Source organism: Podarcis liolepis (assembly GCF_965112155.1).
Source record: "Podarcis liolepis genome assembly, chromosome: 12".
Lineage (NCBI taxonomy): Eukaryota > Metazoa > Chordata > Lepidosauria > Squamata > Lacertidae > Podarcis > Podarcis liolepis.
This window is the reverse complement of record NC_139563.1, coordinates 57,649,499-57,668,148: the sequence shown is the minus strand read 5'-3', so window position 1 is coordinate 57,668,148 and position 18,650 is coordinate 57,649,499. Positions and strand designations below refer to the sequence as shown.

The 18,650-nt window shown below is 42.7% G+C and overlaps 2 protein-coding genes across 2 annotated transcripts; one reads left to right on the top strand and one right to left on the bottom strand.

Annotated features, from left to right (window-relative positions):
* Nucleotides 1-462: 462 nt before the first annotated feature.
* On the bottom strand, nt 463-4,224 carry SEC61G (SEC61 translocon subunit gamma; the record flags this gene model as incomplete). Its single annotated transcript, XM_083468903.1, has 3 exons — nt 4,076-4,224; nt 2,877-2,976; nt 463-569 (listed from the first exon to the last, which is right to left on the bottom strand). Exons 2-3 carry the CDS (start codon nt 2,968-2,970, stop codon nt 463-465), a joined length of 201 nt encoding a protein of 66 aa, XP_083325029.1. The 5' UTR covers nt 2,971-2,976; nt 4,076-4,224.
* A 3,402-nt stretch (nt 4,225-7,626) lies between these two features.
* On the top strand, nt 7,627-15,092 carry LOC310690272 (uncharacterized protein). The gene has a single exon (XM_083468972.1). It carries the CDS (start codon nt 8,191-8,193, stop codon nt 14,968-14,970), a length of 6,780 nt encoding a protein of 2,259 aa, XP_083325098.1. The 5' UTR covers nt 7,627-8,190; the 3' UTR covers nt 14,971-15,092.
* Nucleotides 15,093-18,650: the final 3,558 nt, after the last annotated feature.

The window sequence follows — 18,650 nt, the reverse complement described above, 5'->3', positions numbered from 1 at the left end:
CTGTAAAAAAGAAAAAAAAGACAACACAATCACAGAGGCACTTAATAGCATTTTACTATTTTGTTTTTAAAGTAATGTCCCCACCTTTTTTTTAAAATCGAAAAATCTTTACTTAAAGTGTATCATCCTATTTGTTTTTAGCAGCATGCCTTTCCCTTCTGTAAGCAATAGAAAAGTAGCCTGCACATACTTTAAATAAATAAGGCAAAAAGGTAAAGGACCCTTGGATGGTTAAGTCCAGTTGGAGCGTGGCGCTCATCTCCACTTTCAGGCCAAGGGAATACATAGTGCAGATTCCAAGTAGATATCTATGTTATTTAAGTATGCCAGTGCATACAGGATTATAAAGACGACATCATGAGAGCCAGAGATCACAGCAGAGTGCACAAAAATCCAATTTTAATACATTGCTCACAAGTTGTTGTTGTTTTATACCAGCAATATCAATTATGATGCATGTACTTACACAATGATGTTGTTGATTGGAATATGGATCAGTTTTACAAAGAAACCAATAAATCCCATTATTGCAAATCCTATTGCTGTTGCCATAGCAATCTTCTGGAATTCTGGAATTAAAAAAAATGTATTTTAAAAATGTACTCTTAAATGAATTTTGAATAATTACAACCAAATGTGTTACAACCAAATATTTAGCCAGGAATACTTGAACAATTGGAGGAGAATATGAAGTTTTTCTAATTTAAATCTGGTTATTATTTGAAAATAAGTGTGTGACCATCACCACCCTGCCTACTCACTGAGCACATGCTGGCCTCCCCCTCCCCTCCCCAACTTACAAAATGCCTACACTTTCCAAATTAAAGGGCCCATGTCTCCCATAACTTGCTAAGTTAGAATCATAAAATCATAGAATTGTAGAGTTGGAAGGGACACCAAGGGTCATCCAGTCCAACCCCCTGCAATGCAGGAATCTCAGCTAAAAGCATTCATGGCAGACGGCCATCCAACCTCTGTTAAAAACCTCTAAGCAACAAGAGTCCACATCCTCCTGAGGGAGTCTGCTCAACTGTTGAACAGTTCACACTGTCAGAAAGTTCTTCTTGTAACTTGAATCTAATGGTTCTACCCTCCCATGCAGGAGAAAGCAAGCTTGCTCCCTCTTCCGTGTGATACCCCTTCAGATATCTGAAGATGGCAATCATATAAGCTGCTCCTTATATGAGCACCCTGAGCACAATTGCCACCTTGTATCCTTTAGTCTGTCAAACGACTCCTGGACCAAATATGTATATTGCTGCAGGCAAAGACATTTTCACCCACATAGCATAATTGATGTGGCAGCTAAGAAAATACAAGCCAGGTTCAAAAAAACATAGGGGGGAGTGGGATGTGTTTTTGTTTTATTGCATTTTTAACACCTGTATATCTGATTGAAGATATTGCATTGATTAAATTAGGGAGGTGTTTTTCTTTTTCTTTTTTCTGTATTTGTGTTTATGTTTGCTAAATACATCAAAATGACAGCTTGCTGTATTTATACTGTGGTGACCTATGGCATCAATAATAAAGCTTATATATTGATTCACATTGGTTCCTGAATGTAATTGGGGATCCAGGGATTATCAGAATTCCTCTCGGGGTTAGAGGTTTGAGTCCCATGTTGGCCAAAAGATTTGTGCATTGCAGGGGGTTGGCCTAGATGACCCTTGTGGTCCCTTCCAATTCTATGATTCATGATTCTATGCACACCATTGACAGTGATACTGAATGCCCAGAACTTTTTTTGGGGGGGGGGGGGGGATCTCCCTCTTGAGCAGAGCTTTCCAAACTTTTCATGTTGGTGAAACACTTTTTATACGTGCATTATTTTGTGACTAGCAAACCAGAGATTAAAGTAACCCCTTACCAGCCCCTAGAGGACCACTGCAGCTAACACACTAACATGTCACAACACACAGTTTGGAAAGCTCTTCTTCTCTACAGGCTAAATATGCCACATGTGATGGCACCTTAAGTAATCATTAAATCTTCAAGAATTTATGCCTATGCTGCCACTATTTTCCATCTTGTAACATATTCAATGATCTGATGTTACAGAAGAGCTAGGCAAGGAAGGAAGGGAGGAAAAGACCCTAAAAAAGAAGAGTGGTCCACAGGAAATAGATGAAAGAGAGAAAGTCAAGGAAAGAGGTCTGCAAGACATCATAATCACCCACATCATGGGCTTAATATCTCTAACCAGATTCCATAGTGTAACTATACACTTAATCCGAAGAATTTTTTGCAGGGTCTACAATTTTGTCAATTTGTGCTCACTACAACCTTCCCTCACCAAACCTGGGAGGGTCAGGGTGTTGTCTAACATCACATTGAGCTTGAGGCCCAACACAGCTGCATGGAGTGAGCTGGGTTGGGGAGGCAGAGTGGAACTCTACCCTGTCACACCAGGACTAAGAAAGCCTTGTTCCTTTCCAAGTTACTCGAAGGCTCCAATGACAGAGAGCTCTCTCGGCTCAGGAGGATGGGCGCTCTTGCTGATGCTGTGTTCCCAGAATATGCTCATCAGGGACAAGATGACAAGCACACTTCTAGACTCTTGCTCAGAATCACTATCTTCACCCCATTCAAAAGCAAAGCCTCTAGCCATCTATCAGAAACCACACTGTTGCATAGCTCTTAGGCATATGAGCTCAGCTATATATTTTAGATTGTTGGGGGTTTTTGCCTGTTAAAAATGCAGCATTGATCTCCTCTTTAAAAAACCTACTAAATATTTTACCAACAAAATGAAAATATATTAAACACAGGAACTTGTGTTTATTGTCATCTACAGGAATAACCTGTTTATTACATTTTATTCTACTCTGCAATGTCACAAAAACATTCAGTGTTTTTCTTCTTGGTGGCTTTACCTTTCCTATCTGGCTTTGTGCATCGTTTAACAAGCCTGATGGAATCTTTCACAAACTGACGACTAGGTTCCACAAACTGCATTACTTGATCCATGATATTCTGCAAGAAAAAGAACCAACATACCAACTTATTAGGATTTTTTTTCATATGCAATCATTCCAAATCAGGCTTAGAAATTGCCTTCAATTCAAACCACAAAGCTCCTATACAGCAAATAAAGTTGTTCTTGCAAGTTCCCAATTTTTGTTAGCATTTTTTTATTTAACTGGTAAAAAAAAGACATTATATTGATGTTCACTTAAAACAATGCTAATATACCCCAGCATCTACGGTGTCATTTTAGAGATCTCCAACATGTTCCTTTAATATTTTTTGTTGCACTAGTGAACGATAATGAGCTCAGGGAATTTGGTCATTTGTATGAAGCTATAGTGCAACAGTAATGCACTCATTTTACACCATCACCAATTATGGTTAGCCGACACTGAGGCTCCCAAGCTTCATAGCTCCCCCGCCCCCATTCAGTGTAGGAATATTCAGTTGCTCAAAAGGAGGCAAATCTGCAATACCTTTTAACATTTGGGAGAACTCGGAAGTACAGTTGACCAGAGTGGAGGATGGGGGAGCAGTGACATTGAAAAAAACCTGGTGGTAATATAATACCCTAGAGGTAAGTTAAATAAGTTTCCGCCCCTCTCTCCCCACCGCCTTATTACACGCGGCTGTGTCCTGAAGCCAATGACAAAGTTTAGAAAAAACACTGCAATTCGTGATTTAGGCGCAGAAAGGGTTACAAACCTTCAGAAGTGCTTCGTATCAAACCTCCTATTTGGCCAATATTTAATTAGGAACACAGTGAGCACAAGTTTCCAGTGTGTGTGTGACGTGATCAGATGTGCCCCCCCTTTCCTTACCCCCCTCTTTTTTGGGGGGGGGGCGAAGACAGCGATACATGAACCGTCGCGTGGCCTCTGCCTGGGAGACACGCGGCATTTCCAGGCGCAGAACTGGGGCAGCAACCCCCCCCCCCGCCTTCCCTCAGCCGCGGAGACGAGGAAGGGCCCCCGAGTTCTGGTCCCGCCGCTGCGAGTCAGGGCTGCTCCCTCCGGCGCCCCCGCCTCTCGCTTCTGGGCTCCCGTGACTGCGCTGCTCCCCCCCGCCGGCCCCCCCCCGAAACACGACTCCCCTCGAGACTCACCGCCTGGTTGGACACGTAGCAATACCAGCAACGGGAAAGGGAAGCGGAAGCGAGAGAAAAAACTTGCGCCGGCGACGGGGAAATGGCGTCACGGAGCGGCTTCCGCTCGAAGGGGAGGCGGCGCGATCGCTTTCCGAGGAAACTTCCGGCTCCCAAGCGGCGCATCTTGTTGTCGTCGCCGCCGCCGCCTCTGTCGCCGAGTGGCAGAATCAGGGCGCCCTGCAAAATTGCCCTTTGTTTTGGTTTGAAAGCAGGTAAGGACGCCTGCTTTGGCCTAGGAGGTTTATTACACATTGGCCGAAATCTAAAGAAATTTGGCACAGGGAATTCCCGTGTCCAGTGAAGAAGGGATGTGCCTTATTATTATTATTGCAATATGTTTATTTTAAATGTTTACTCACCCACACAGCTTTTCCCTGACAGTTAAAAACATAATGGGGAACAATCATTTTTTTAAAAACAAAAATAAACATTAATAGAATTAAAATTATATGTGTATGTGTGGATTCCTACCAGTTATATGTAGCTGTTTGAAAAGCAGAGAAGGTCCGAGCGCAGCTCTTAAGAATTACACTTAAGGCACTTGCCGATTTGTTGCTATTTTCTGGTGAGGTTCAGTCACATACAGGCAAATTCAGGTTGCTCAGTTAAAGTTGATTTGGAGGTCTTGCAGCAACCCCCCCCCCCCCGAATACATGCACAATTCAGACTTTTTGTGGTAGCAGAGACAGGGAAATATGCTGGAAACTGTCAGATGACATTTGGTTGATGTAACATTGTGTAAACTCTCTGCAAACAAATCAGGATGAGTGCCCCATTTTATCCGTTTTGCAATACAGATTAAAAATAAAACAAATATAGTCTATTCTAATGGTAGCTCATCATTAGCATATCAAACCACATGAGACAAGTTAATTAAAGATACAAATTATTTTTGTTTGAGTAGAATATGTAAGAGCGGAAATTCAGGCTTAGTCTCCTAAACCAAGCTTGGGTTTGTTAAAACAATCCAATGTCCCCTTTCAGAGGTACCATCACTCTATTATATACTTCTTATGAATTTTGAACCCCTGTCAGGGACTGGGCAGAGGAGGAATGGTGGAGACCACCTTCCCAGTCTGAACCTTCCACAGAAGAAGACAGTATAGGTTTACAACAGTGGTTTGCAGAGGTCACAGTTCAGAGGCAGATGAGGGTAAAAGTTGGGAAATGATGGGAGAGGAGGAGGCATAGCCGGGGCAGCTGGCTGACACGTTATCACTAAAAAATTTTAAAAAATGTCCAGTAGAACCTTAAAAGGTAAAGGGACCCCTGACTGTAAGGTCCGGTTGCGAACGACTCTGGGGTTGCAGCACTCATGTCACTTTACTGGCCCAGGGAGCCGGCGTACAGCTTCCGGGTCATGTGGCCAGCATGACAAAGCCGCTTCTGGCAAAACCAGAGCAGCACACGGAAACGCCGTTTACCTTCCCGCTGGAGCGGTACCTATTTATCTACTTGCACTTTGACATGCTTTTGAACTGCTAGGTTGGCAGGAGCAGGGACTGAGCAACGGGAGCTCACCCCGTCAGGGGGATTCGAACCACCAACCTTCTGATCAGCAAGCCCTGGGCTCTGCGGTTTAGACCACAACGCCACCTGCGTCCCAAAATGTGTCCATAGCACCTTAGAGACCAACTAAGTTTGTTCTGGCTATAAGCTTTCGTGTGCATGCACACTTCTTCAGATACACTGAAACAGAAGTAACCAGTGGGAGGGTGGGGTAGGGTTTTTCTCAGAAGGGTAGGAGGAGATGGGTGATTTTTATTTATTTCAGCTGCGTCAGACCAACACGGCTACCTACCTGAATCACTTTATCACTAGAAAGCATTCTAGACCCCCCCTTCTCCCAGAACCTGGCAAGCCTTAAAAGTAGGAGAGCAAAGGGCTCGGAGACAGGTGGCCCTAAGCAACAACCGTAAGGTGGGTGGTGCTGTGGAGGAAGGAGAGAAGGTGGGTGGAGATTTATTTGGAGCAGCACCAAAAGGCTGCATTTCTAAGACTCTCTCTGTGAATATTGAATAAACAACATTGTTAGGAACTTTCCTTGTGTTATCCATTCCTGGCAATCTACCATGGGGGGTTGGATCCTCTGAAGCCTGACACCCACTATTTTTCAGTATCCTTAGACATTCCCCTTCCTGAGGAATTATTCACAAGCTTATTCATAAGCTTTGTTGTATCAGTTTATTCAAGAGTCACTTTGATCAAATTGATAGTTGTAATTGGATCTCTGAAAATTTTAGACCTAACCATAATTCTCAATATGTTCAGTTTTGTGAGCCCCAGTCTGAATCAGGCCACCGAGATTCAGGTTTCTGATGTCAAACAAGGCTTCTTCCCATAGCTGTCAAGTGTCCCTTATTTGAAGGGACAGTCCCTTATTCCAGCGCCATGTCCCGCCGCTTTTCCCTTATTGATGGATGTCCCTTAAATGTCCCTTAAAATAACAGAAATAACAGAAATTTTAGGCAAGTCAAATATTAGGGTATTTTTGATAATTTATCTTCATTTAACAGTCCTCGCATCTCCATGCATCTAAAAATTTGCTGCAAATAATAGTGCTGCAAATAATTTAACAGTCCTCGCATCTCCATGCATCTAAAAATTTGCTGCAAATAATAAAGACCTATAGGCCTAAATATGCCCTCAAAGACCAAATCATTTTTTAAAAAGTCTTTTAAAACAGACACAATTGCTCCAAATTGTTTTAGGCCAATGTCCAGCATTGCAAATTTATTGTTATTATTATTATTATTATTATTATTATTATTAGCCACCCATCTGACTGGGTTGCCCCAGCTACTCTGGGTAACTTCCAACAAAATATTAAAAATACAATAAAGATCAAACATTAAATTTAGGGTTGCCTTCAAATGTCTTCTAAAAGTCCAATAGTTGTTTATTTCCTTGACATTTGATGGCAGGGCATTCTACCACTATCGAGAAGGCCCTCTGCCTGGTTCCCTGTAACGTCACTTCTCCCAGTGAAGGCACTGCTAGGAGGCCCTTGGAGATGAACAATGGGGTGGGGCAAGGCTGTTTAGGGCTTTAAAGGTTAGCACCGACACTTTGAATTGTGCTTGGAAACGTACTGGGAACCAATGTAGATCCTTTAGGAATGGTGTTATATGGTCCTGGTGGCCGCTCCCAAACACCAGTCTAGCTGCCACATTCTGGATTAGTGGTAGTTTCTGAGTCACCTTCAAAAGTAGTCCCACGTGGAGCGCATTGTGGTATTTCAAGCGGGAGATAACCAGAGCATGTACTACTCTGGCAAGAGTCTTATTGTTTTCCAAAATGGCATTCAATTCCTTGGGTCATCGATTATTTATTTATTTATTAGCCAACCGTCATCCTAAGGTCCCAGGACAGGTTACAGAATTTAAAAACAGTATTAAAAACAATTTAAAGCAATGCTTTAACAAACAATCTAACAATGCTCACCTAATGTCAAGTAGATAACCATGTACACAGTATATTCATGTATCATTGTATAAAGCATACCAGTTCCTGAGTTACAATGAAGTCAGAAATCAGTGTCTCATGATTTTTCAAGAAGAGAAGCATGATGCTGATGGGATATTCCAGAAAGTGAGCAAGCTGCAGTTTTACATCTACGTAATGATGTAAACAACTTCCTCTTTTTGATTGTAAGCATTTTTGTGCAGGTGAAAAATCAGTAAAAACTACTATTCATACATAGCATATAAATGAAAAAGACATAGCATATAAATGAAAAACATAGCATATATGGTAAATGAAAAAGAAAGGACTACAGGCGATTGTTGGCATTACATGACCTTAAGAACTTGCCTCAAAATTCCAGTGATGATGAGACTGATGACATCACAAAATCTCCCTTTGTTATTGAGTCTTTAAAACTCAGTTTTGGCACATTAAGAAATAGTTGTAGATATAGAAGTAGGGCCATGGCAGAGAGGAATTATGAGGGCCTTTTTCCATCAGGCCACTCATAAACTTAATAACTAAACTCTCAAGCCAGCTTCCATAAATTCTTCCTTCCTTTCTAAGGCCAAACTATCTCCTGCCTCTGTTCATCTTTTCCCCTCATCATGGATCCAAGAAAAGTTCACAGTGACACACATGACCAGGTCAAGCCTTACTTGAACTTAGCTAATTCTGAAGATCGAGTCTTCCTTCGGGAATCATTAGGAAACATAAATAATTCCTTACTACACACAACAAACAACATTTGTGTAGGTGAGGCTGGTGATAAGCTTCTGAAAGATCCAAGCAAGGAGAACAATTTTGAGACTTGTAGTGAGGAAATGGAACAATGTCAGAACAATATCCACGAACTGGGATGCAATAGCCTGAAAGTAACTGAAGAGATGAGGAATCAAATCAATGAAAAGTGTAAGGAGGCATTTGAAGTCCTAGCTAAAGGTGAACTTCAGAAAGCAGTTCATTTGTTCACTGAAGCCATTGAGTTGAATCCACATATTCCTAGTTCCTACATTAACCGGGCCAATATCTTTATGCAGTTGCAGGAGGCACAGGCTGCCATTAAAGACTGTGACATAGCCATTGAACTGAATCCCAAATCAGCAGAGTCATACAGACTGCGAGGGAAAGCATTCCAGAATTTGGGGCATTGGGAAGAGGCAGCCTGTGATCTTGCTTTAGCTTCTAGACTGGAGTATGAAGAAGAAGCCAATGCTGTGGTAAGAAGATTGAAGTTAGGGTTTCAAAGAATATCTGAGACACGTGCAAAGTGTGCCTTAAGATACAAGGAATCTGAGTTACTGGAGCAGGTTAAGAATGTAGAGGTAACTTCAAAGGATGATGCAGAAGATCAGAGAGAGAAAGATTTTAGCCCACTATTAGAGAATAAAACAGCAAATGGCAAACTAGATCATGAGGATGAGTTCCAATACATGCTAAATGAAAATGTGGAGACAGTTGAGATGTGGAAGCAAACCAATGAAAAAAAGAAAGAAGCCTTTGATGCAGTGGATAAAGGTGAACTGCAAAGAGCCATTGACCTGTTCACTGAAGCTATTGAATTAAACCCCCAGTGTGCCAACTTGTATGTTTGCCGAGCCAGTACCTTTCTAAAGCTGCGTATGCCACATGCTGCCATAAGCGACTGCAATCAAGCTATAAAAATAAACCCTGATGCAGCATTACCATATAAGTGGCGCGGGGGTGCATTTCATCTGTTAGGATACTTGCAGGAGGCCGCTAAAGATCTTTCTTTGGCCTGTCAGTTGGATTATGATGAAAATACATATACCATGTTGAAGGAGGTAGAAGCAGAGACCCAGTCATTCACTCAATGTTGGAGAAAGCATGAAGAAAAATGTAATACAGAATCATTTACGGAAAAGATGGAAAGGATGAAAGAAGCCCTTGTGGCCCCAGAGAGTACACAGACAAAGATTCCATTGAAAACACCAAAACACCAAGATACCATTTCAGAAGAACAAGAAAGGAGTAAATTTAAACTCTACCAAGAAAAGGAAGTTCCATATGATCATGCCCAAGAACATGAACCATTTATTCATTTTCCAGAGGAACAATGTAAAGCCTATCCTCAGTATGCTGCAGAACAGGAAAAAGGTCAACTCATAGCATATGAAAAATACGAAACATCTGACGTTCAGGAACTAGAGATTCAGAAGGGAACTAAGAGTGATTCTGAATGCATTAAATCAGAGAGTGAGGAGAGTGAATTGGAAATTGATACTGAAGAGGTGATTGAACCAGATGAAGATGTTCCTCAAGAGATGGGAGATGAAAACTTGAAAGTAACAGAGGAAATGCGAAAACAGGCCATTGAAAAGAAAAGAGAAGCTATTGATGCAATCAATAAAGGTGAACTTCTTAAAGCTTTAGATCTGTTCACTGAAGCTATTAAGCTAAACCCACACCTTACGATTTTATATGCAAACCGAGCCAAGGTCTATATGAAGCTTCAGAAACCAAATGCTGCAATTAGGGACTGTGACAAAGCCATACAGATCAACCCTGATTCGGCTCAGCCCTACAAGTGGAGAGGAAGAGCATTGCAGCTACTTGGTTACTGGCAGAGGGCTGCTAAAGACCTAGCCTTGGCCTGCCAATTGGATTATGATGAAGAATCCTATGCCATGTTGAAGGAGATACAGCCAAAGGCTCAGAAAATTGCCAAATACTGGCGAAAGCATGAGCGGAAACTTGAGAAAAAGAAGTACAAGGAGCTTCTGGAAAGCCTTCACAAAGTTTGTGAGAAGCATGGAAGACCACAAAGTATACTTGCAGGATTAGAAAGTGATGACAAGGTAGCCACTGAAGACCAGAGAAGGGCTTGGAAGGAAACCATGAAGGAATGGCAGGGAGTCAGACACACCGTCCTGAGGAAACAGGAGGGAATGTCCCAGGAAGAGGTGGGAAGAAGTCTGCAAGAAAGTATATGGATACAATATAGGTCTTTTGAAAAGGAGACTGATGAACAAGAAAACTTTCAGCAGAAGCTACTGAAGGAGCAAGAAAGTGTTCAGCACAAGGAAGTAAAATACCAGGGAACAGTCCATCAGAAAGAGCTGGAGGAACAGTTAAGAGCCCTTCAGCAGGAACTTGAGGAAAAGCTTCGAGCTTATCAAGAAGAACTGGATGAAGAGGAGAATTCTCTGAGAAGGTTATTAGAAGAACAGGAAAAATCACATCAGAAGTTACTCTGTCAGCAAGAAAAAGCTTACAAAGTGATCCTAGAAGAGCAGGCAAAAGCTCAGCTGCTAGCTCTGGAGGAACTAGAAAGAGCTCAGCAAGCAGCTCTGGAGGAACTGGCAAAAGCTCGACTGACAGCCCTGAGGGAACAGGAAAGAGCTCAGCAACAAGCCCTTGAGGAAGAGGAGAGAGCTCTGAAAGCTCTGGAAAGTGCTCATAAGCAAGCACTGGAAGAACAGAAGAAAGCTCATGTGGTTGCCATGGAAGAACAGAAACTGGCACACAAAAAATCTCTAGAAGAAAAGATGATGGCTGAGGCAGCTCTGGAAGAACTCCAGAGAACTCAAAGGAAGTTTCAAGAAGAGCGAGAAATGGCTGAAAAGAAAACAATTGAAGAAAAAGAAAAAGCTCAGAAGACCCTAGAAAAAATACAAAGTGCTCAAAAGAAGGCTGTGGAGGAACAGGAAAGAGCCCAGAAAGCCCTAGAAGCTTTAGAATTTGCTCATAAACAGGCTCTGGAGCAGCAGAAAAAAGCTCAGATGGCTATCATGGAAAAAGAGCAAGCACAGAAAAAATCTCTAGAAGAAACAAGTATGTCCGAAGCAGCCCAGGAAGAACTATCAAGGGCTGAAAGAAAGGTCCTGGACAATCAGAAAGCAATGGAAGAAAGAAGGATGCTTCAGAGAGGCCTAGAAGAATTAGACATTGCTCAGAAGAAGGCTGTGGAGGAACAAGAAAGAGCTCAGAAAGCTCTGGAAGCTCTGGAAAGAGCTCATAAGCAGGCACTGCAGGAACAGGAACAAGCACAGAAAAAAGCTCTTAAAGAAAAGAAGATGGCTGAGGCAGCTCTAGAAGAACTCTCAAGGGCTCAGAGAAAGATCCAAGAAGAGCAGGAAAGGGCTGAAAAGAAAGCAATGCAAGAAAGAGTGGCACTTCAGAAAAGACGAGAAGAATTAGAGATTACTCAAAAGAAGGCATTGAAGGAACAGGAGAGAGCTCAGAAAGCTCAGAAAGCTCTGGAAAGAGCTCACCAGCAGGCGCTGGAGGAACAGAAGAAAGCCCAAGTGGCAGCCATGGAAGAGCAGAACCGAGCCCAGAAAAAAGCTCTAGAAGAAAGGAAGATGGCTGAGGCAGCCATGGAACAACTCCTGGGGATTCAGAGAAAAGTCCAAGAAGAGCAGGAAAGGGCTGAGAAAAAAACAGTGGAAGAAAGAGAGGTACTTCGAAAGAGCCAAGAAGAATTAGAGTTTGCTAAGAAGGTGGCCCTGGAAGAACAGGAAAGAGCTCAGAAAGCTCTGGAAGCTCTAGAAAGAGCACATCAGCAAGCACAGGAGGAACAGAAGAAAGCCCAGGCGGCAGCCATGGAAGAACAGGAACTAGCACAAAAGAAATATCTAGAAGAAAAAAAGATGGCAGAGGAAGCCCTGGAAAAACTCTTGACTAAGGTTCAAAAAGAACAGGAAATGATTGAGAAAAGAGCAATGGGAGAAGAAGAGAGAGCTGAGAAGACTAAAAAAGAATTAGAATTTGCTCAGAAGAAGGCCCTTGAGGAGTTGGAGACAGCCAGAAAAAAGGCCAGGGAGGACGAGGAAAGAGCCCAGAATGCTCTGGAAGCTCTTGACAGAGTTCATAAGCAGGCATTGCAGGAACAGGAGCAAGCACAGAAAAAAGCTCTTAAAGAAAAGAAAATGGCTGAGGCAGCTCTAGAAGAACTCTCAAGGGCTCAGAGAAAGATCCAAGAAGAGCAGGAAAGGGCTGAAAAGAAAGCAATGAGAGAAAAAGGAGTTCTTCAGAAGAGCCGAGAGGAATTAGAGATTGCCCAAAAGAAGGCACTGGAGGAACAGGAAAGAGCTCAGAAAGCTCTGGAGGCTCTGGAACGAGGTCGTAAGCAATCAGTGGAGGAAAAGAAGAAAGCCCAGGTGGTAGCCATGGAAGAACAAGATCAAGCCCAAAGAAAAGCTCTAGAAGAAAAGAAGAGGGCTGAGGCAGCCATGGAACAACTCCTGAGAATGCAAAGAAAGTTTCAAGAAGAGCAGGAAATAGCTGAAAAGAAAGCAGTGGAAGAAAAAGAATTACTTCAGAAGGGCCTAGAAGAATTAGGGATCACTAAGAAGAAGGCTCTAGAGGAACAGGAGAGAGCTCAGAAAGCTCTGGAAGCTCTAGAAAGAGCACATCAGCAAGCACAGGAGGAACAGAAGAAAGCCCAGGCGGCAGCCATGGAAGAACAGGAACTAGCACAAAAGAAATATCTAGAAGAAAAAAAGATGGCAGAGGAAGCCCTGGAAAAACTTTTGACTAAAGTTAAAAAAGAACAGAAAATGACTGAGAAGAGAGCAATGGCAGAAGAAGAGAGAGCTGAGAAGACTAAAAAAGAATTAGAATTTGCTCAGAAGAAGGCCCTTGAGGAGTTGGAGACAGCCAGAAAAAAGGCCAGGGAGGATGAGGAAAGAGCCCAGAATGCTCTGGAAGCTCTTGAAAGAGCTCATAAGCAGGCATTGCAGGAACAGGAGCAAGCACAGAAAAAAGCTCTTAAAGAAAAGAAGAGGGCTGAGGCAGCTCTAGAAGAACTCTCAAGGGCTCAGAGAAAGATCCAAGAAGAGCAGGAAAGGGCTGAAAAGAAAGCAATGAGAGAAAAAGAGGCAGCTCAGAAGCCCCTAGAGGAATTAGAGATTGCCCAAAAGAAGGCATTGGAGGAGCAGGAGAAAGCGCAAAAAGCTCTAGAAGCTCTGGAAAGAGCTCATCAGCAGGCACTGCAGGAACAGAAGAAAGCCCAGTTGGCAGTCATGGAAGAACAGGAACTAGCACAAAAAAGGTCTCTAGAAGAAAAGAAGATGGCAGAGGCAGCCCTGGAAGAACTCTTAAGGACTCAGAAGACATTCCAAGAGGAGCAGGAAAGGGCTGAGAAGAAAACAATGAGAGAAAAAGAGGGAGTTCAGAAGCTCTTAAAAGAATTAGACATTGCTCAAAAGAAGGGCCTGGAGGAAAATAAAAGAGCTCAACACAAGGCCTTAGAGGAACAAAGGCTAGCCCAGCAGGCTATGGAAGAGCTGGAGAGAGCACATGCTAAGTCTATAGAGGAACAGCAGAGAGCTCAGATGATAGCCTTTGAAGAACAGCAGAAAACCAAGATGATGCATATTGAACTGGAGGAAACTCGGAACAAAGTGTTGGAGGAACAAGAAAGAGCACAGAAGAGAGCTGTAGAGGAACAAGTGAAAGCTCAACATATTATAGAGGAATTGACAAAACTTCAAAAGTCAGCTCTGGAGGAACAAGAAAGAGCTAGGAAGGCAGCCCTAGCAGAGCAGCAGAGAGCGGAGATGATGCTTAAGGAGCTTGAGGAAAGACACAGAAAAACCTTGGAAGAACAGGAAATCATACAGAAGAAGGCCCTTGAGCAACAAGAAAGAGCCCATCTTGCAACAGAGGAGTTAGCAAAAGCTCAAAAGTCAGCTCTTGAGGAACAAGAAAGAGCTAGGAAGACAGCCCTAGCAGAGCAGCAGAGAGCCGAGAAGATGCTTAAGGAGCTGGAGGAAAGACAGAGAAAAGAACGACAAAGAACACAGAAGAAGACTGTTGAGCAACAAGAAAGGGTTCGTCTTGCTCTGGAGACATTGGCAAAGGCTCAAAAGTCAGCTGTGGAGGAACAAGAAAGAACCCGGAAGGCAGCCCTAGCAGAGCAGCAGAAAGCTGAAATGATGCTTAAGGAGCTAGAAGAAAAACAGAGCAAAGAACGGCAAAGAATGCAGAAGAAGGCCCTTGAGCAACAAGAAAGGGCCCATCTTGCTATGGAGGAATTGCCAAAGGGTCGAAAGGCAGCTCTGGAGGAACAAGGGAAGGGTCTGAAGAAGGCCCTGGAAGAACAGAAGGCAACTGAAAAGGGCACGGTAGAATTGGAGGGAGCACAGAAAAAGGCCCTGGAGGAAACAGAAGCACAGAATAAAAATCCATCACAAATTCAGGAACCTGTTTTTAAAAGGATTCATGAGGCGTGCAAGCTCATACAGAAACTGGGTGCCATTGAGCCAGAAGGAGCTCCTAGAAAGCTCTGTGTTGAGCAAGGAAAGGCTCGCAAGAACCTAGAACAGAAAGAACACCAGCAACCACAGAAGGGCCCGGATCATGACAAGAGTTCACGAAGGCCATTCTCAGACTCTGTTTTGGACTTTTTCCAAACAGATTAAATTCCAGAACTCTGATCCTGAATGAGGGTTAGGGAGGGGAAAAGATGGACTGAATCTGAAAGTCATCTGCAGGTACTGTGTAAATGAAAGTAAAACTGGGAAGGAAGGAAAAAGAAGAGAAATGTTTCTATTTTTAAAGTGTTCCCATACACACAGTATTTTTTTTAGGATTAAACCATTCCTGTCCACACAGCAGCACTGGGTCCTCAAACAGACAGATAGTCATGAATGCACAATGTTTTTTCATATCATCACGAGTGCCTCAGGGCTTAACTCCTGAGCAGGAGTTGGTTGGTTCCTCCTCAGTCACTACAAATAGCATCTAGGAAGCACCTGACTGCACACATACTAAGTATTTTTGACAGTTGATCAGATTTTAAAAATAAAAGATTCCATTTTCTACCCAGTGTTTTAAACATTAGCTAATATTTTTCAAAATATTACAATATTTTCCCCTTCTCAAATGCTTCCCTACCACCCATGACAGATTTATTTTTTTATTTTAGAAACACAGAAATATTAGATACGGGGGGGGGGGGAACGATGTTCGTTTAGATGCAGATGAACAGAATATTTAAGGCACAATTAGAAAATGGGTAAAATAAAACATTTGGCTTCTTAGTTTGAGTATTTTCAAGACTCATTCTGATTCAAATAAACATTTCAACCCCTTCTCTGAGTGGGAGCCTCATTCCCTTGCTCCTTTCCTCAGTCTATGAGGTAAGAAATCTACAAATATTTGGTTAATCTCCAGCTTCTCTCAATGCTGTTTCTACAATGAAAATAAATGTGTTGGTATTTTCATCCCATCCTATCCCATCCTAACATCCTATGTTAAGGGGACTGAATGGACAGACCGCTTTGAAAAGGGCCATGTTGCATAATAATAATAATAATAATAATAATAATAATAATAATAATAATAATAATATTTTATTATTTATACCCCGCCACTTCCCCAGCCACTCTGGACGGCTTCCAAAAAAATATTAAAATACTGTAATACATCAAACATTAAAAGCTTCCCTAAACAGGGCTGCCTTCAGATGTCTTCTAAAAGTCTGGTAGTTGTTGTTCTCTTTGACATCTGGTAGGAGGGCGTTCCACAGGGCGGGTGCCACCACCGAGAAGGCCCTCTGCCTGGTTCCCTGTAACTTGGCTTCTCGCAGTGAGGGAACTGCCAGAAGGCCCTCGGTGCTGGACCTCAGTGTCTGGGCAGAACGATGGGGGTGGAGACGCTCCTTCAGGTATACTGGACCGAGGCCGTTTAGGGCTTTAAAGGTCAGCACCAACACTTTGAACTGTGCTCGGAAACGTACTGGGAGCCAATGGCCTCTAATCTAATGTGAAGACTGGTTGTGGGTTTGGTATCAACAAAATTCAAATCCCCAATGAACAGACTTCAGATTTCCAGCCTCCAAACCTACTCTTATCTGTCAGGGAATCATAGAATCATAGAACTGTAGAGCTGGATGGGACCACGAGCTCATCTCGTCCTTGCCCTGCAATGCAGGAATCTTTTTGCCCAACGTGGGACTCAAACCCATATTCCTGAGATTAAGAGTCTCATGCTCTATCCACTGAGCTATAGAATTTGATAATAAAACAATAACTGAATGTAGTGCTTTTTTCGGGGCAGACTCAGGGAGACGCATACCCCTAAACATTTTGTGAATCTAATGGGAGAAGAAACTAATTTTTTAAAGAAAAAATTAGTTTCTTCTCTAGCATGGTGAATTGTCAGTTCCACTGCTACCCCCGATGGCGGCCTCATTTCACAGTGTTTCCTGAGTCTCAGATGGAAACGAGCATTTAATGTGTGAAGCAGCTAGGTGGCAGTCTTACATCAGGCAACCTACATACAGATGAGAGCCTTGGAACTGTTCCTTTGTGTTACAAATCCACTCCTGTCTCCAGCCAGGCAATACTGAGATTTTAGGATTTAACTGAAAATGTTTACCTGATTTCCTTTAGTCTGCAGAAAGACAAAATTCAGTGATAGTTTTCTCATGCTAGTATGAAATTACAGTGGTACCTCGCATTAAGAACTTAATTCATTCTGGAGATCCGTTCTTAACCTGAAACTGTTCTTAACCTGAAGCACCACTTTAGCTAATGGGGCCTCCTGCTGCCGCTGAACCGCCAGAGCACGATTTCTGTTCTCATCCTGAAGCAAAGTTCTTAACCTGAAGCACTATTTCTGGGTTAGCAGAGCCTGTAACCTGAAGCTTCTGTAACCCGAGGTATCACTGTAGTGTGATGTGTGTGTGCTATAAGGAGGGATCTAAAAATAACTGAAAGTGAGGAGCATCTTTTGTGTTTCTTTGTCCTTCTACCCCTCCCCGCTCTTCCTCTCCCCCCCCCCGGCAACCCCCTTCTTCCTTAACAGTCACCCAGCATTATGGGCACAGGGGGAATGTTGCAGGAAAGGTCATGTCTGCATGTGTGTCCTGTGTGTTTCTCGCTTTCCTTCTTCGCAATAACAAAATATTTCTGCTTCTGATCTTTATTTTATTTTCCCCCACCCCATCATGCGCACACTAATTTCAGGAAAGGCAGGCTGGGCCTGCCAGGTGGCGTGTGTCAGAGCAGGGGCACTGCTTAGGTTCCTGTCAACACATGCGCTCCCACTTACACACATGCAAAAAATGGTGCCAAAAAGGGGACTTCCGTTTCTGTTCTGCACCAGGAATGGACGCCTCACTCGACAAAGCAGGGAGCCGCAGATGAAGATAAAGAGAATGGTGGGGGTTAAACCATTGCGCCTGAGAGGTCTGGAATGTGAGGAGAGGCAAAGGCACAGGAGGCAGAAGCACCTTGTCTGCTGGAACCTCCCACACACACTTCTAATTGGCTTGAAAGTAACAGCACGTGCAGAGCTTTGCCGCTACTGAAGGCAAATGAGCATAATGGTTAGAAATCCAATACATTCAGGATTGGCACTGTCCATAAGAAATCCAGTTGCAGCAGACTTAACTTAAACTTACCATAACTTATAATAAGACTAAACCTTAACACTAAGCATACTTTATACAGAACACACCAGTACTAGTCAAGAACCTCTTTTGGAATCGATGTTTATATGGGGGCTGGATTTAACATAATCTGCTCATTTCTACTCATTTCCCAAATGCTCCACTGCAAATAAACAAATACAGATGTCTGGCAACCGATAACTGTTCTTCATTCTTGATCAAGTAGTCATGGACCATGTGTATTTGAAATACAAAGATTCCCAAACGAGGTCTGGATCATAAGTGTCAGAATTGAGTTATGGGGACAAACATTTCAATGTTTCATTACCCATTCTTGCTATATGAGAACGATTGATGATGTAAAACGTAAATGAAAAACTAAAACTTCAGGGGAAAACGGTTTGCTTAAAAGTCCCACAACTGAAGCAAATCCTACATGCACAGAGTCATAGAGTTAGAAGGGACCACCAAGGGTCATCTAGTCCAGCCCCCTGCAATGCAAGAATCTCAACTAAAGCATCCATGACAGATGACCACCCAACCTCTGCTTGAAAACCTCCAATGAAGGAGAGTCCACCATCTTCCAAAGGAGTCTGTTCCATTGTCAAACAGCTCATACTGTCAGTAAGTTCTTTATTTTTATTATTTTTATTATTTATTTTTATTATTTTTATTATTTTTATTATTTTTATTATTTTTTAATAC

What these genes read in the sequence shown, in the direction of transcription:
- LOC310690272 (XM_083468972.1), top strand. Translation starts at nt 8,191, where the DNA reads ATGGATCCAAGAAAAGTTCACAGTGACACACATGACCAGGTCAAGCCT.